This window comes from Aplidium turbinatum, chromosome 10 (assembly GCF_918807975.1).
Source record: "Aplidium turbinatum chromosome 10, kaAplTurb1.1, whole genome shotgun sequence".
NCBI lineage: Eukaryota > Metazoa > Chordata > Ascidiacea > Aplousobranchia > Polyclinidae > Aplidium > Aplidium turbinatum.
Genome location: NC_137481.1, coordinates 4,111,950 through 4,130,041, shown reverse-complemented (window position 1 = coordinate 4,130,041; position 18,092 = coordinate 4,111,950). Strand labels below are relative to the sequence as shown.

The following is an 18,092-nucleotide window of genomic DNA, read 5'->3' as shown; positions in this document are numbered from 1 at the left end:
TCGGAAAATTACCAAGAGAAATTCTCAAATTCCAGCAAATTAAAAAAACTCCAACATTATTACTCACATTTGAAAAGACATAAAAAATGGGCTGTAGGCTACTCAAATTAAAAATTGACCACAAAAATGCGCTTCGGTCAAAATTTAGATAAAAAAAAATGAAAAAAAGGAATGCTTCCGGATAGTATCGAACTCATCCCCTCTAGATCGGCAGCCGGAGACGTATCGCACGCGCCACGGACTGAGTTGAAGAATATGTGTTGAAGTTAGAACTTATATCGGCGCTTCTCGTCTGTTGCTTTGAAAGAGAAAAAGAAAAAAGTGCTTATGCAGTGACGTCATGACCGGTCAAATAGTGTTTCAGATTCAAAGACCGGAGCCGGTCAAATAGCCACTGCCTTTTTTTTTTGCAAAAGCTGGGAAACTCAAACTGGGGAGCAGATGAGCACACACTGAAGCAAACAGTATTCGACCGCTGAATACTGCGCTCCAGTATGGGCTAGGTCAAGCCACACCAAAGTAATTGACTCCGAATTAAACCAAGCATGTAGAATCATAACTGGCACACTCCGTCCAACACCAATCTCCGACCTTTATAACTTAGCAACTATAGCTCCACCTCATATATGAAGAGAAGTCGCTACAAAAAAGGAAAGAGTAAAACAAATATCCGACCAACGCCATCCTCTCTATGAACACAAACTTATTCCAGCAAGACTCAAATCACGCAAAAGCTTCATCAAAGTCGGCCCATTGGAACACACAAGCGCGACAGCTGCACGACTAGAAATGTGGACCTCTGAGCCCGATAGGACACAACATCCTGCCATCCCAAGTCCTTCCGAAAGTCTACAACAAACTCCCACCCTTGAGAGAAGAGAGTGGTGCTGCCTAAACAGAGCCCGCTGCGGAGTCGGGAGAAATAAAAGCAATCTTTTCTGATGGAAGATGACTCCTGACCCAACGTGTGATTGCGGCCTAGACAATCAGACGATGAAGCACATCCTCACCAACTGCCCCCTTAGCCCTTCATGTGATGACAACGACCTCAAAAACATCACAAACAATGCTCTTACCTGGCTCCGACACTGGCGTGACAAGCTATGAATGAATGTCATAGCTAAAGACTTCACCATTATGAAACTGTGTATTGATCCAGTAAACAGGAAATTCTCCAGCAATGTAATGCATTACCTGCTCGGGCTAGGGTTTGACCTCCCCCCAACCAACTTGAAAATCAATAGCAGCATACTCAAAATTATTTTACATTATGAGTAGATAGATTTATTGTCATAGGGTGGTTAGGGTGGTCTAAAAAAAACTTTTTTTGTAAATGTTAATGTCTCACCCTAAAATATTGTTACCATTGATGAGAAAATGATATATGTGAATTTTCATAAAGATTGGTTGATATTTAGAGGTTGCTACCGGGGTTCAAAGTTTTGTCGTTTACCCCCATTTTAACGTTTTGAGAGGATGTGATACAGATATGATATGATACGGTACAGTAAAAAAATATGGTACAGTGCCATGGTATATTGCAAGAAAAATACAGTTTAATAATTACTCTATAGTCTGTTTATAAACTCATGTACGTCTGTATTACGAATTATACTAACTGGTCTACATATACAAAATGTGCAACTTTGCATACTTGTGTTTAAAATTCAGAGACTAAATTTGACAATCAATAACAACTTTAGAAGACAGTAAATAAACTACATGTATAATACATGATGTAAACTAATATACATAGTACATACATAGTTATTAACCTCTAAACCAGGGGTTCTCAACCGTGGCCCTCGGCCCCCCAAGGGGGCCACAAAGCGTTCTCAGGGGAGCCACGATAAAAGGCTTCATTAATGAATTATAACATGTATTGACAGAAACGTAGAATTGTGACACAAAAAACACTCATGTAGGTGTTAGTAACGTAAAGCTAGCTAAAAGCATGTTTTTTCATCGTATGTTCTATCTCACTGCATGTTGCATCATCTTTTGTGATTGTAACGTAACAATTAAGGATACGCTTGACTTACTGGCGTAGTCTATTACGAAAAAGAAAGCATTAAATCATTTAATCACTTGTTAACTGTTTTTATTGATTTCGTTTCGTTGTTCTTTAAACAAATACATTTTTATTTCACTCAAGGGGGCCATGGTCTTTTAGAACCACAGTCTGGGGGGCCATGACTCAGAAAAGGTTGAGAACCACTGTCTAAACTAAACCCTTGACAGCCTGTTTCACCCTAAAAGGGTAATCATCAGAAGGTCCTCCTTTTAGGTTAAAACAGGCTGTCAAGGGTTTAGAGCAGTGTTTCCCAAACTTTTTTTTAATAGCGCTCCCCTGGACAACGAACAGAGCATCAAACGCCCCCTTTGACAAAAAAAAGTAAAACCAAAGTTATTCTCCATTCATTACAACTTAAAGACCAATTCTAATGATACGGATGAGGTTGGTGCAGATCAGCCTCTTGATATCGGGTTTCACTTTGGATAGGAATAATCTTAAGTCTCCCCGTCTGACTATGCCAAGACGGTTTCTTTTGTTATCCAGAAGCGTTGTTACGGCACTGAAAGCACGCTCCAACAAGTATGAGCTGGGAAAGGCAATGATAAAAACTTTGACCCGATTCCGCACGTGAGGGTATTTCTCTTTGATTTGGTTCTGTTGCCAGAACGATTGATACGAGATATTGAACTTCGGTTTGAGTGCAAAATCGCTTTGCAATTTTATCAGTTCCTCCTCAAGAATTCCATGTTCGGAAATATCACAGAATGGGTCGATTATCCAGTCATGGATTTCTAACTGGAATACATCCTGGAATCGAACTCCCATGCCTTTGTGGACTTCTTCAAGATGATTGCTGTACGTCTCTACATCAACATCGGATATGCCTCTGTCACTGGTATCAAGTTGATGCAAGCTTGAGAATTGGAAAAATTCTCGTCTGGCTAAATTTCGCTGATACAACACGAGCTTATTTCGTTACCCTGAAGGGATAATTTTGATTCATTAAATTTGGAAAATATGTCTGACAAGTAGGCGATATTATTTCTCACAACCAGGACGTCATTCGCAAGGCCAGGGTCACAACTATTTAGAAATTCCACAATAGTTTCAATCAGGGAATGAAATCGTGCAAGGCAATTTCTCTTGGAAAGCCATCGTACTTCGGTGTGGAGTAGTAAGCGCTCAAAAGCTTCATCGTTCTCATTGCACAATCGTTTGAATAAAGCGTGTATTCACAGTGTGCGCTTTAATTTTATTCACTGATTTGATGACAGTCTTCAAAGATAAATTAAGACGAACGCTAGATCAAAATACTCTCGGACTGTAAGATCGGATTTGCGTAATCGCAGTGCTTCAAATTATCATGCGTTATGCGTTACGTTACGACCTCAACTAACTTGTAAGGCAATGCGAAGCGAGGTTGCCTACATAATTACCACAATATTTGCCACGGAGCTCTTATAGTCACCGTCTTCTTTTGTATTTCTTTGAAGCGAAACATGACAAAAATGCTTTGCAATCCTCTTCTTGTAACTGCTCCGATTTACTCTCAGCGCCCCCCAATCGCCCACTTTATAACCAGCGCCCCCTTCATGGTTGCCAACGCCCCCAAGGGGGCGCTGGCGCCCACTTTGGGAACCACTGGTTTAGAGAGTAATAACTATATATATTTGATTTATTTCGCTCTGCTTGGCTTTTTGCTTGGCATTGAGCATTTTTTGCAGTATTAATAGTTTTTATTGTTTAGTACATACATATAGGAATTATTGCGCGAGGGTCTTTCTACTACAGTCTGGATATCGGTGATCAGCGACGACGCGCAAAAGATATTATACTGTTTTTGTTCTTCGTCACATGTGTGTAATGTGTTGTATTCCGTGATCAACGCCACTCCACACTCGGCAATGTCACTTACAACCTTCATTTCACTCACAATTGCTCTCGCTCTTTGATACGCGTCATTGGTCTTCCAGTTATCTGGGTCTATCTCCAAAAATGATGAAGACAAATTCAGGGCCTTAAAATCGGTTTGTATTTGATGTAGCAAAAACTTTCAAACTTTTGTCTGCAATTTCTTTGTGGCCAATTACAGCTTTTTTACTAGGCTGTACTCCTTCGTCACATGTCTTTATTGGAGTCATCATCTTCCGTTTAGTGTCTGATGATAAAGAATTATCAAAGAATGCCAACGCGATAAGCTCCTCTCCCAGGTACCACAAATGACGCAACATCTTGTTCACTGCGGCCTTTGCCATCTTTGAATGAATATCCTTGTACTGATCGAGTTGTTGAGAAATGCGAGATCCTGAGATAGTGCAAGAATCGGCTATGGGGCGAGAAACCAAGCTTTCACGTACACTCTCACAACAAACACACAGATATTGCGCAAAGCGACATCCTCCCTTTTAGTCAACGTGTACTGTTTTCGGTACATCCCAACTTTGAGTGCATAGATGGCTTTCGCCATCCACCTGGCACGATGAAGGGCACCAGGAGCCATGATTTTGATGCCACGAAGAGGAACTCTACCCAAGAATATGATGGTCAACTCAAGGAGCTCTGTAGTCGTCACAATGTTGCTGTATTAACAATTTTCATTAGCGAAGGTTCTTATGGCATCTGCTACGTCTGTCACATGCTTTAAAGCCTCGTCGTCAGTTCACGCACATTGTACATCATCTTTAGCAATGAATGACCACTTCATTTGAAAACGCTTGAAGAGTAGAATGTCCGGACCAGTCGAACGACCCATCACACATGAAAATATCGCCTCGAGAACTATCTCGTGAATATGATGACGGCAGGCCAAATACAACAAGTCTTTGGTTTTCAAATAAAATGGTCATTCATTGATTTTGTTACATCAAATACAAACAGATTTTTTAAGGCTCTGAATTTGTCTTCATCATTTTTGGAGATAGATCCAGATAACTGGGAAACCAATGACGCGTATCAAAGAGCGAGAGCAATTGTGAGTGAAATGAAGGTTGTAAGTGACATTGCCGAGCGTGGAGTGGCGTTGATCACGGAATACAACACATTACACACATGTGACGAAGAACAAAAACAGTATCTTTTGCGTGTCGTCGCCGATCACCGTCACTCCGTCAGCGATATCCAGACTGTAGTAGAAAGACCCTCGCGCAATAATTCCTGTATGTATGTACTACGTATATTAGTTTACATCATGTACATTTGTACATGTAGTTTATTTGTTGTATTCTAAAGTTGTTAATGAATGTCCAATTTAGTCTCTGAATTTTAAACACAAGTATACAAAGTCGCAGCGGTGACGCGCTCGCTTTCCAATCATGCAATCCTGGTTTGACTCCCGGCTTATACTGGTTGTTGACAAACACCGCCCACGCCCACCTCTACCCAGGGTGTAATATATTGAGTGGGCGTAGTTGCTGAAGTAAAGGCGGCCGAGAGAAAGGAACTGGCCACCCTACTCTCGTTAGTGCCGAAGGCTTAGTATAATGAGAACCTCATCCCTCGATGCTTGTATTCAAGTATGGGACTCACCTTTACCTTATACAAAGTCGCACATTTCGTACATGTACACCAGTATATAATTCGTAATACAGACACATGAGTTTATAAACAGACTATATTATAGAGTAATTATTAAACTGTATTTTTCTTGCAATATACCATGGCACTGTACTGTATTTTTTACTGTACCGTATCATATCATATCCTCTCAAAACGTTAAAATGGGGGCAAACGACAAAACTTTGAACCCCGGTAGCAACCTCTAAATATCAACCAATCTTTATGAAAATTCACATATGTCATTTTCTCATCAATGGTAACAATATTTTAGGGTGAGACATTAACATTTACAAAAAAAGTTTTTTTTGGACCACCCTAAGGGTGGTATGTAGTTGACTAGATGACCGCTTATGACCTTTCGCTACCATCCTGTTTGTGCCATAATTATCAACATCTGTAACTTACAATGCATTGTTTTTACTTTTTATTTACTCTTCTTGTTTGTTTATATGTGGCACTATTGAAACAAACTAAATTGACTTGACGTTTGTATAATTTAGCTGAATTTCTACGTCAAAGGTATTTTAATTACAATCTTGATAAACAGGTCAAAAACATAACAACATACACCATTTTTGCAGGTAATTTTGAATTGTTGTGTATGCAATAAGATGATGGTCGCAGCAAAGTTGGCAAATTTGTTTTTTATTGTTTTGTGCATTGCATTAATAAATGCTGAATTAGGAAATGATGAAGTAAACCGTGTCATAGACCTCAAGACTCACTTGGTCAAGATCTCCACAACAATTACCTTGAAGAATGGAAACAGTGGAACTGTCTCAACCTTCAAGTATACTGTTGATCCATCACATGCTAAACATCTTTCTTATATAGGATTTTATAAAGTAAGTACCTTAATAATAATCATTCGCTATCTCCGCTTGCAGCAGATTGCGCATCAACATGGGTTACTTGACAGGGTTCCATGCGATTTTATGAGCCGTACTGCTTTCATGCTGGCTCAAGGCAGATTGGAAGAGGGTGATATGTCACCAGATTATTACCCGATTTATCCTCACTGCGTTATGCAAGAAAGAACATAATCGGTACCCTTTTTAAAGTCTTTGGTATGACCTGACCTGGAATCGAACCCAGGGCTACCAGAGCCGAAGGCGATAACCACTGAGCCACGGGTGGTAAGTATTATACCTTATTACTTTTGAAATCTTCTGGTTTGTTGTATGCTAGTTCTGATCAACATGTCAGATTGTGTTTTTCCTCTTCACTTTGTTCAAAGCATTGTTTTTTGTTTATTGATAACTTGAAAAAAATGTGATCGTTAAAAATGCAGTGGCTGCATATCATGTATGGTTGCTATAGCCTCTTGGATTATGGTCCCCTTGTCATTCAAATATAAGGCTCACCAATTTTAATTGCCGGATTTTAAACAGCAAATAAAGTTGGCTTTGATAGCTTTGTAATTTGTCAGATTCTGCATCAACTTACATGGTGCAATAGCAGAAAGCATTTGAGCAAAGTTGCAAAGGACCTTGATTCGATACATTTCAAAAGTATTCTGTTTTGGCAGAGTTATAAAATTGAACTACAGCTAACTGCTCAACACAAACTACAGCTTCTGCTTTTATAAACTATTTTTGTACAATTCATCATCATCATCATTGTCAGCCATTGTTGTTCCACTGCAGAACGAAGGCCTTCCTCATATCTTTATAATTTTGTCTGTCTTTGCACGTTTGTGTCCAGTGTTTGTCGAATTGGTAGAGTTTGTCTCGCCATCTTGTTTTCTGTTTCCCTCTTTTGCATTTATTGTCAAGCGGTATCCAGTCAGTAGCTCTTCTTGTCCATCTGTTGTCAGTTGTTCGCATGATATGTCCTACCCAATTCCACTTTAAACTTTTGATTGTTTGAATGATATCTTTGATTTGTGTTTGTTGTTGTATCCATTTGGCTGGTTTCCTGTCTTTCCATGTAATGCCTAAGAGTGCTTTTTCATGTGATCTCTGCCCAGTGCGTAGTTTGAGTGTTAGTGCTTTCGTTAAGTTCCATGTTTCTGCTCCGTATAATATGTCATTGTTGGGAGAATGCATTGATTATATATTATACTTTCTTTTCATTGAGATCGGTAATTTACTTTTAAATATTGAGCTCGCTCTTCCAAATGCCTGCCAGCCAAGTGGAATTCTTCTTTTAATTTCTTCTTCTTTATCAGGTGATGTGGTTACTATTTGGCCAAGGTATGATTACACTGGTCTACAAAAAAAGAATTTTTTTTTGCTCCATGAACTTTGAAGACTGATTTAGAGTAATTTTGGGGTGCTGAATCCGAATCTGACCTCAGATTTATCCTATCACGTCAGGTTTGTGAAATATGATAACAACAAATTGCTACTTTCGTCAAAAGTGGAAGATTTGGCGTTGCGTTTACCACCAACATATGCAGTGCTGTAACGAAAGGTTAGTGTTAGACAGGCCAAAACAGCCTAAATATGGTTACTGAACAAGCATTGCCATAGGCTTGCTTAAATCTTTGTGGTTTCATGCAAAACATTGACGGGGGGAGGGGGTCAGTTACACTTATAGCCTCCCTTTTAGCTTGTTATTACTGCCTTGTTAATAATGTTGCTTAGAAAACAAATTGGTATCAAAATTATAATTGGTAGGTGTATTTCAGCTACTTATGCACCACATGGCCTGGATTTCTGGATCTTGCACAATGTGTATGTGCAATAAACGCAACGTCAAATCTTCCACTTTTGACAATTTAAGTAACAATATGCTGTTATCATATCTCACAAACCTGACGTGATAGCATAAATCTGAGGTCATATTCGGATTCAGCACCCCAAAATTACTCTAAATCAGTTTTCAAAGTTTACAGAGCAAAAATCGTGTAGACCAGTGTTATTTGTTTACGTTTTGGAGATTGGCTTCATCTAATGTAATGTTTTGGTTTCCTTTGACATGGTGATTGAACATAACTTGTGGTTTAGTCAAATTCATTTTGAGACCGACCTCTTTGCTTGTCTCGTTGAGTTCAGTCAACACATTGTTTGGAGTTCATCGGGTGTTGAAGATATCAAAATGATGTCATCAGCAAACCTGACATTGGATAGGTATTTGCCATCTACTTTGATACCTTTTTCTTCCCAGTTTAAATTTTTGATAAGTTTTTCTAAGCATGCTGTGAAAAGCTTAGGAGAGATGGTGTCTCCTTGCCTAACACCTCGTTTAAGTTAAAATTTGTATGATTACTCTTGAGTTTTTATATGTATTTTTAGTCTGGAGATGATTCAAATCGTTTCAAGATGGTTGAGTCTGATGCAGAGAAAAAAATTTTTGTTGTTACCCTCCCGTCAAAGTTGGAAGCAGGTGGTTCAATTCGATATGTGGCAGAAGAAGTTTATGCCGATGCAGTTACCCCATTTCCAAAGTAAATTGTCTGAAAGAAAGTATATTTTATGTTTAATTTGAACATGATTTGTTTTGCATTGATGCAATGTATTTTTAATAACGATTAAAATTTATTAGCAGTAGACAGTCAAAATAGTGAAGACAAAAGCAAATGAAAAACTGAAATATAATGATTGCTATATGGACTTTGTGACACTTTGTCAGTGCCACACTTTCACTTATTACAAGGTTATTCAAATATATATTCAGGGCTGCGATTTTTTCTTTCTTGTCGAACGACCAAAAATTCTCCATTTATTTGTCGAATAGTAATATGACGTCACAAGAGTCAGATAAGCGCTTGGTGGCAAATTACCGCACAAGTTGTGTGGATGTACTGTACGTCCGAGTCACTTACTTACGTTTTTAATCGCACGCTGGTTGAGTGATTGCAAAGGAGTAGGCTATCCAGCGCTGAGTTATGTAGCCTACCTACCGGACATGTATATTGTTTGTTTTGCTCCAGGAAGAAAACTGTTGTAAACGCGAAACTGAAGATCGCAAAAGAAAAAAACCCTTAAGCTATACCGCTAGCGTAACCTATGGCGTGATAGAGATTTTTTCATTTGGCATCTCTTTAGTTTCGCTTAGTACGTAAATGGTTGAACCGACCGAACTTGAACTGCTTGTTGATTGTGCTTGGGCAATCTCAGAAACGTTATCACTGTCACGTCGAGAAAAGAATGTATCGCTGCATTGTTCCTTATGCACTTGAACGGGCTTATCTATAAAATTTTATTGTTGAAAAATGAAAACGTAGTAGGCGCATTTTATTAAGCATGCTTTTGCTTACCACTATTAAACATGTTCAAAATTGAGAATGCTTTGCGACGTTAGGCTACTAAAAGCTATTGGCCGGAAGTTTACCTGAATGATAAGTTCCAAAGTGGCATGGCAATGCTTCTCTCGATAGCTCCTTCGAACAGATCCTCACTTCACTCGCTGTTTGCTGAACCTTAACCGCTTCTCGGTAAGACCGACCGAAGCTTTTGCCATCCGTGTTGTCGGAGGATTCTTTCGTTTTTTAGTCATTATAGAATACTGACTAACTGAGGACTATCCTATCTGTAGTTGGGCAAAGCTATGCTGTTCTTACAACTTGCCTATTACCTTGCCTTGTCCACTCCCAGTGACTACCTACTATTCTTGTAGAAGCGAACTCTTATTACATAGCGACCTTTCTTATCTGTGTTTCTGATTCTGAACATCTAGTTGGAAACTAGGCTATTTTTTTGATGTAAAAAACTTGTGTAATAAGTAGGCTTTATTGTGTTCTTTTATTGTGTGCTTCTGCGATTATTTTCTCCTATATCAATCACCTGCTTTAAGTTATATAACGGAAAGGAAATCTTAAATTTGTTTTCGTCATCATGCACTGGTTACATAAATCCATCATTGTTTAATCTTTCAAAGGATGGCATCTCGCCTGGTGCGAGACAAATTTCCTGCAGATGTCCAGACTTCCCAGCCACCAAACTAGTTTATACATGTCATGCATTGTGATTCAACGCCTGGCGTCTGCAGATGTTTCAATGTAAAAACGACGGGTTTTGCTAGCTGGGTGGTGTGCTTTTGTGAATGTGCAAAATCGCCCATTACGTAACCACAGAAACTCTTTTAGTGGAAGGAAGTCGAGTTGCAACCGTGTTTATCTGTCTACTATTCTTTATTCACATTGCAAAACATTTTTGCAATCTTGGAACAACAAGTGCATAAGTCAGACATAAATACAAACTTGCAAACACGTTGACAACTACAAGTAGCCTACTTCGGTTATTTTATCTATAAAAGAAACCAGTTGTGTCGAATAGCACGAAACGTGTGTGGCAAAATGTTTGATGGCAGGCGTTAGAACTTCGATCAAAGCATTTTCCCGCAGTGTTCAAAATGTTCTGGACCTTTCCATAAAAATAGCGGCTTTTTTCATCTGTATTTCTGAACATCTGGTCGGAAACTAGGCTGTTTTCTACATGTGAAAAACTTTCATAGCAAGTATCCAACAGTCATTTTACCAGAGCAATATTGTTAATTGGCTCAAACGGCGAAATACAAACTGGCATAGACGTTGACAAAACTCAATGTAGCCTAGGTTATTTCATCTGAAGAAACCCGTTGTGTCGAATAGCACGAAACGTGTGTGGCGAAATGTTCGATGCCAGGCGTTGGAACTTCGATCAAAGCATTCTCCCGCAGTGCTCAAAATGGCGGCGCTGGCGCCTTTGGAGTTTCTCGTGTGAAGCGTCGCTTTTCGACCTTGCTTTGAAGTACCTGGCGCAAGAAAGTCTACGTAAGTCAGCACTTTTATAATTGCATCACGTGATGCTCCCTCCCCCCGATTGTTCCTCGACCTGACGACGTTTAGTCCTCTCTCAGTTTTTTTCCTTTTTATTTTCGTTTTTTTTCGTAAGGCACGGCGTTTGTCGAATAGTGATGGCGCGTGTCGAGTGACCTCGTCACCGAAAAAGGCAAAAATCGCAGCCCTGCTATAGTTATTACAGTGTGCCTAATAAAATCCCATCATATTTTGACACTAATTTTATATTGCTTCCATTTTAGAGAGATTAGCCAATCTCAAAACCAATTGATGGTGTTTCGGGGGAACCACTTCTTCTATTCGCCATACAAGACCGAAGCTCAAACAACCACAGTAGAGTTACCATCCAGCACTGTTGAAAGCTACTCTAAATATGGAAACCCTGACAAAGAAGAGAGTACTATCAAGTACGAAGAATCTAAAGAGTTCGAGGACGTTGCACCGTTCAGCCAAGTAAGTACTTGGATTTAGAAACATCAAAGTACTTGGATTTTTATTCTGTGTTTTTATTGAATGTCTGTATCATTCAAAATTTTTAATTTTATTTTGACTCGCTGTTGAGTTCCGTCTTGCTTTATTTTATAAAAGACGATGACTTCGTATTGCAGAATGCCATGAAAATTCACTACGAAAACAACTCACCTTTTCTGACTGTATCCAAGTTGTCCCGTGTGATTGAAGTCTCACATTGGGGGAATATTGCAATTGAAGAATCAATTGATGTCCGCCACACTGGAGCCAAACTGAAGGGCTCATTTAGCAGATACGACTATCAGCGAATGCCCAATAGCGGTGCTTCCTCAGTCAAGTCATTCAAGACATTGCTGCCAGCAGCAGCCTCTGACGTCTACTACAGGTTGGCAGTATGTTCTTACAGATTCACTTTTGTCCGCTCTCAAGCGGTTTAGGTTTTACATAAGTTGTTCTGTTCTTATTTGTTAAGCAGTCATTTTCTCTTGTACAGTTTTGCTATGTGCCTTTTTAAGACTAGGATTTAAGTGTTTTGTGATCTTTTTAAGTTTTCATATTTTGACGTCCACAGATGCGTTAACTTTTGTGACGAATCACATATAAATGTTGAGTTCAGTTTTAGTTGTATTGCTTTAAGGAATTGGCTTTTTAACTTCATCTAATTTGTTATGTAAAATTGTTCTAAAGTCTTTCAATTATCGGAATGGCCCGTTTCGGTGAGTCCGATTCGGTGAGTCCGATTTGGTGAGTCCGATTCGGTGAGTCCGATCCCTTAACGGGGGATTTTTTTAATTTTTTTTTAAATTATCGGGTACCATAGCCTAATTATCCTTGCCGTTTTAGGGTTAGGGGTTAGGGTTAGAGGTTAGGAACTCACCGAATCGGACTCACCGAATCGGACTCACCGAATAGTAGCAGACCCTTCAATTATAGCTAATTAGCTTGTTGCATATGTTTTATGGTTCGTTAAAATATTTAGAGATGAAATCGGCAACATTTCGACGTCGAATCTTTACGAAGGTGGTGAGTCGGTGGATTTTGAGATCCGTCCACGATTTCCGCTATTTGGAGGATGGAAGACATTCTATTACATCGGCTATAATCTTCCCAGTTACAACTATCTCTACAACAGAGGTAAAGTGCGGTAGCCTATAGTGTTTTTATACAGTGCTTTTACAGGAATGCAAGCGTCAAGACATTGCTTGAAAGTTGAAACAAGAACCTTTGAAACTATTTTAGTGTAAAGAGCATGGAAGCAAAAATGTGGTAGCGCCTCACATTGCATTTCTAAAAGAATCTTTGTGACCGTGTTTTGTACGCGATGTAAGAGTTTGCTGTATGTATGTGTTCCCTAAGTCTAATCAGTTTTTTCATGTTTCAAAGTCAAGTTTAGTCACAGAAAAATTCACACGCGACTGTGACGTACGTAACGCATGTTTTTGATTTTGAAAAGGGGATCTTCATGCGCTGAAGATGCGCTTCATCGATCACGTGATGGACGACCAAGTGGTGGAGGACTTCGAGCTGAAGATCATCCTGCCCGAAGGAGCCAAGTAGGTCGAGCTCTGTACATGTACTACATGATATCTGTGGTTGTTATGATTCAACTATTACAATTTCCTGTTTACACGATTGGCTACTTTGCCTGCCTTGTTTGAAAATGGAATATATTGTCTGCCACTGCAACAAAGGTACTGACGAATGATGGTTCTTTTAGTCAAAAGTTTGATGTTTAGGAAAAACCTTGGTCGCAATAGTAAGCATCTTTATATCGAGACACAGCTGAGCAACAAAAATAATTTACATGAAGAAAAATGGCGCAAACAGTACCGTTAAAGTGATGCCAAGCAAGTGCCATCTTTCAAACTTATTATCATAATTGATTTTAACTCCATCAATATTTTTAAATGTTGCTACTTTTTTAAAGTTTTGCTTATAAGTTAGTCTATCCGGTCCATAGTAAGTAGAAGTCGACATTCCAATGAAACTTATGATGATTCTGTTCTTCATTTAGAAACATCAAAGTTTCTGTGCCCTTCCCGGTCGACCGCCAACCCGACCAGTTGCACCGGACCTACCTGGACACTGTAGGAAGGCCTGTGGTCATCATGAGGAAGTCAAACTTGGTGGAACAACATATTGAAGATTTCACAGTAAGGATGCTATAAGGGTGATCAAAAATCGTTGCCGGTCGTTTGGTCGACAAGACATTTGGTCGACAGGACATTTGGGTTAAGGTTAGGTTAGGGTTAGTTAACCCTAACCCTAAAATAAATCGTTCTTTCGACCAAATATCCAGTCGACCACATGTCCTGTCGACCTAACGTCCTGTCGACCTAACGTCCTGTCGACCAAATGTCTGCCGACCAAATGACCGGGTACCATCAAGAATAGTGGAAAAACTGTATTTTAAACAGCCTGTTCTGTCTATGGATCAGAACACTATACCACCATAAAAAAGTATTCAAGGAAACGTTTGCTGCAATGTTAAGATCTCAGCGCAAATAAACAGCGCCGAGAGTAGATAATGCGCAGAGGACCTTAAGACTATGACATGGTCAGTTTTTTTACGCTTTTCTCCATGGTTCTTGGGAGGTTACAGTAATAATTTTTGTTTCATAACCGCAAAGATTTAGTTTTATTTGTTTGTGGTTTCAAAAGATGAGTTCAGGACTTTGATACAAAATGAAAGCCAGCTATAACGTTTTACTCCCTTCCTGATCCGCTCTGCCTAATTTTATTTTACTTCCTGAATAAACACAAATACAGAAGAAGTCATCACGTTTTGGTTCTAAAGGCTGTTGCCATTGCTCTCAGCTGTCATACTCTTTCAACCGACTTCTTCTCCTGCAAGAGCCTCTTCTCATCGTTGGAGCGTTTTTCCTCCTGTTCTTCACAGTGATCATTATTGTCCGTCTGGACTTCTCCATCGCTTGCGACCAGGCGTTTGAAGCCAAGATGAGAGTCAATGCAATCATCGAAAAGGTACGGACGTCGTGAACTGTTCTTCATATGAACTATATCGGACTCGGTCTATAGCCTGTGACATTTTGATGTTTTACAGTTAGTTTCATTATCACGGTCAATGCTTTATTTTGTGTGATCATAAAAACCTTCTGATGATCCCAGTAAGGGTGAAACAGCCCAATAAGGGTGAAACAGCCTGTACGCTTGGCATTGAACACTTTTTGTAGTATTTATTGTTTATGTGGGATGATAGGTAGACAAATGTGGAATTAGCAACAAATTTCATTTTTGTCTTATAATTTTACCATTCTGACGATAAACGTATCGTCCGTGTTCCAACCAATAAAACTTTTCATGCTCGGCCAGGTGCAAGAGCAACAAGCCAAACGTGAAGGATGCTACAAAGCATATGAAACTGCTTTAGCAAAGTATAAGGTGAGTTTATTTTGATTTAACAAGATTGTAATGTGATGACGAAACATATTAAAAAAAAACAATTGTTTAAACTAAGTTCTTTTTAATGATAGTTTATTTTACAAATGTTTGTTAAGATTACTTGTTTGTGGCTGGCTTACAACCCTGCGATAAATCCTTCGGTGTATTAAAGCCATGTAACCTCAAAAAATCCTCACCTACATTTCTCTGCAAAGAGATTTTTCTCATGCCGTTTATTCAACAATCAATGTTCGCTCAAGCTCCAACACGTAAAGAAATTTCGAAAAATTGATGACGTAGTTTAATGGAACGTTAAACGCCAAGCAGTCGATTAAATAATCGAATAGTTCTACTTTTGAGACTGTTGATCGAAATCCTTAAAGGACCTACAATTGTTTTCTTGTGAAGTTGTCCAAGAACCATCCAGGCTTCACCGCCACCAAGAAGACGATCGAGAAGGATCACAAAGCCGCCACCAACATCATCACCCAGCTCATCACCAAACTGCGCGACGACAACGGCGATGTGGCAGACAAGGTTTGTACAACGATACTTTGGCTGAATGAATCAGCTCGAGTTGGAGCGGGTTTTCGTTTCAAGCAGAGGTGAAACTTTAGTTTGTAAGTATTGCCCTGAATTAGAAAGACATCGAAGGTTCTCACGAGGAAAGCCAACCCGTCTTTGCTCATCCGACATATTCAGAGGCTACTCACGAGGCTATTTAGAGTTGTATAGATTTTCGGGTTCGACCAAAAGAATGTCCCCCACAACTCTTCCGCATGTAGATCTTTATAATTCTCAGTTTAATAACCAAAGCAAGTGCAGTAAAACGTTAGGTACAAGATCGAAACAGTGAAGCTATTTAGTTTCAGTTTAATGTTGACCATGATAAAAAGAAGAGGGCTTGTCCTAACATAGCAGAGGTCTACAAAAGTAGAAGCGACAAAACCCAAATATTGAGACTTGCTCGAGACCAAACTAAGGTGCTCCAACTAAGCATAATCTGTTTGGGTTGTAATAAGGACTTTGCTGTTTAGGTAGCTGTTTCGTTCAGATCTATAAGGATAAAATTTTCAGACTTTCAATTCCCTATTAAATTATCTCTCACCAGTGCAGGCAAGCCACCATTTTACATCAGAAGATTCAAAATGTAATGTCTACAAAGTTTCCCTAAATTAATGATATTAAACTGAACCGTAGTATTTTTTGAATTCAACGATTTCTTTGAGTTTGGGAGTCGGGTTTAAAGCTTTTGGGCAGAAGTTCCATGAGTTTGACCGAAACAGAGGCTTGTGATTAAAACTGATTTTAAGGAATGTTGCCAGACGTTAGTTTGATACAAAAAAATTACTCGAGGTTCGCAATTCTTAGCCTGAAGAGAAAAATATTTTATTCACCTCCCTAGGACAGTGTCAGATTTCAGTGTAAAACCATTCTCTCGGCAATAGGGTGACGCAACAGCCACGCCGAAGAAAGAGATAGCACAAAAACCAGGTGTTCGTGATTTACAAGGGAGGCAGAAGAAGCAAGGAAAGGGAAAGAAAATCAACATCACTCCCAAGAAGCTAGCATCAGATCCCACACTCCACACAGATTTCCTCATACGGAACCTTTTGACGGTTAGAAATTTTTCAGTGTTGGGATGCACAGCTTTGTTATATTAGGTTTATTTTATGACCTAGTTGCTGTATAAACCTTACTCTACACTTTATGGAGGTCAACTTATGCGAAGAGACCAGTGTGCAGCAGCAAGACTAGCCCTTGTGCTGGTTTAGAATTAACATTTTTGCAGTTACTTGAGCGAATATGGTGCGAGTTGTAATATCAACACAAACTGATGTACATTATGTGGTGAAATGTATTTGTTCATATTGCATAGTCAGAGCCATCTTTTGTTCTTTTCCGCCCCTCCCACCTTGTATGTACCAAATTTAACGTTTTTTATGAACTTCTTGGATGTAACATGGCAGTTGTACCCCACATGCGAGGGCGCTATGTGGTGTTAGTACACCCCTACTGAAATGCAGCAGCAAAGTGTTGCATTCCAAGATTGAGTCCGAGAATTACATGTGACGTAAAAAAACTTTCATGAACTCAGTATCGTTTTCTTTTCTGTCAAGTTTCAAGCACATATATACAATATTCATCATTAGAAAAATTACTCTGCTGTTCATATTTTTTTCACAAATAATTTGGCTTTATATTAAAGTTCTTCCAATTCAAATGTGAATCACCGGCATTTCCAAATTAAATTTTAGCTTGTCTGGTCTCGGTCTGATTTCCAGTGTTCTTTCCAAACCTTAGATTGGTTATTAATCTTGTGGTTGCCAACAGGTTGCCAAGTTGAACCAAGTGGACGCCTCTTTGAAGGACAAGATCGCCCAGAAGGTCGTCCTCTGCGAGAAACTTGTCAATGACAAGATCAACCGTAACCAGTATCTAGAGGCTGATACCAAATTGCAGAAAGGGCTCGACAATCTGAAGGAGCAAGCCACCGAGCTTGCCGATAGCCTGGCTGTATAATGCATGAAGCTCCATGTTTACAGCAGTATCCAATACAGAAATTTTGTTTCGAAATTATTTGTGTTTCGGCTAAATTCCCAATGTTCTGGAAAATGAACATTTAATTGAGTTTGATGAATTCGTTTGTTTGAATTTATGCTGTTGCGTTCGTTTGTCCAAGTGAGGCCTATTAAAACATGAAGCATTTTATTTCCTGGTGTTTTTTTCGCTGCAGACTTCCATGTGACTACAATGATATATTTGGTAGCGACCTCAAACATACCGCCGGCAGTACCAGCTGGCACTGCGGCTGCGTGAAAAAGTTGTGCAGTTTGACATTTAAAAATTCGAACCAATTGGAACACAGGCAGTGAAAATGCTAAATCCTCATGCCGTTTACCCTGACTCTAATATAAGACA

The 18,092-nt window shown here is 39.3% G+C and overlaps 1 protein-coding gene across 2 annotated transcripts; it reads left to right on the top strand.

Annotated features, from left to right (window-relative positions):
* Positions 1-6,157: 6,157 nt before the first annotated feature.
* Positions 6,158-17,882, top strand: LOC145777993 (dolichyl-diphosphooligosaccharide--protein glycosyltransferase subunit 1-like). 2 transcript variants are annotated; one of them, XM_082589371.1, is made up of 12 exons: positions 6,158-6,417; positions 8,812-8,963; positions 11,540-11,750; positions 11,906-12,153; positions 12,748-12,902; positions 13,222-13,321; positions 13,783-13,921; positions 14,586-14,753; positions 15,102-15,170; positions 15,579-15,707; positions 16,619-16,789; positions 17,505-17,882. In XM_082589371.1, exons 1-12 carry the CDS (start codon positions 6,184-6,186, stop codon positions 17,691-17,693), a joined length of 1,965 nt encoding a protein of 654 aa, XP_082445497.1. In that variant the 5' UTR covers positions 6,158-6,183; the 3' UTR covers positions 17,694-17,882. The 2 variants fall into 2 exon arrangements, with proteins under 2 accessions (XP_082445497.1, XP_082445498.1); XM_082589372.1 differs by lacking the exon at positions 16,619-16,789.
* The last annotated feature ends 210 nt before the right edge of the window (positions 17,883-18,092 follow it).

Excerpts from the sequence above, each read along its gene's own strand:
- LOC145777993 (XM_082589371.1), top strand. The coding sequence starts at position 6,184 with ATGATGGTCGCAGCAAAGTTGGCAAATTTGTTTTTTATTGTTTTGTGC. Across the intron at positions 15,171-15,578 it reads CTGCTTTAGCAAAGTATAAG|TTGTCCAAGAACCATCCAGG; the intron begins GTGAGTTTATTT and ends TTTCTTGTGAAG. Across the intron at positions 15,708-16,618 it reads ACGGCGATGTGGCAGACAAG|GGTGACGCAACAGCCACGCC; the intron begins GTTTGTACAACG and ends TCTCGGCAATAG.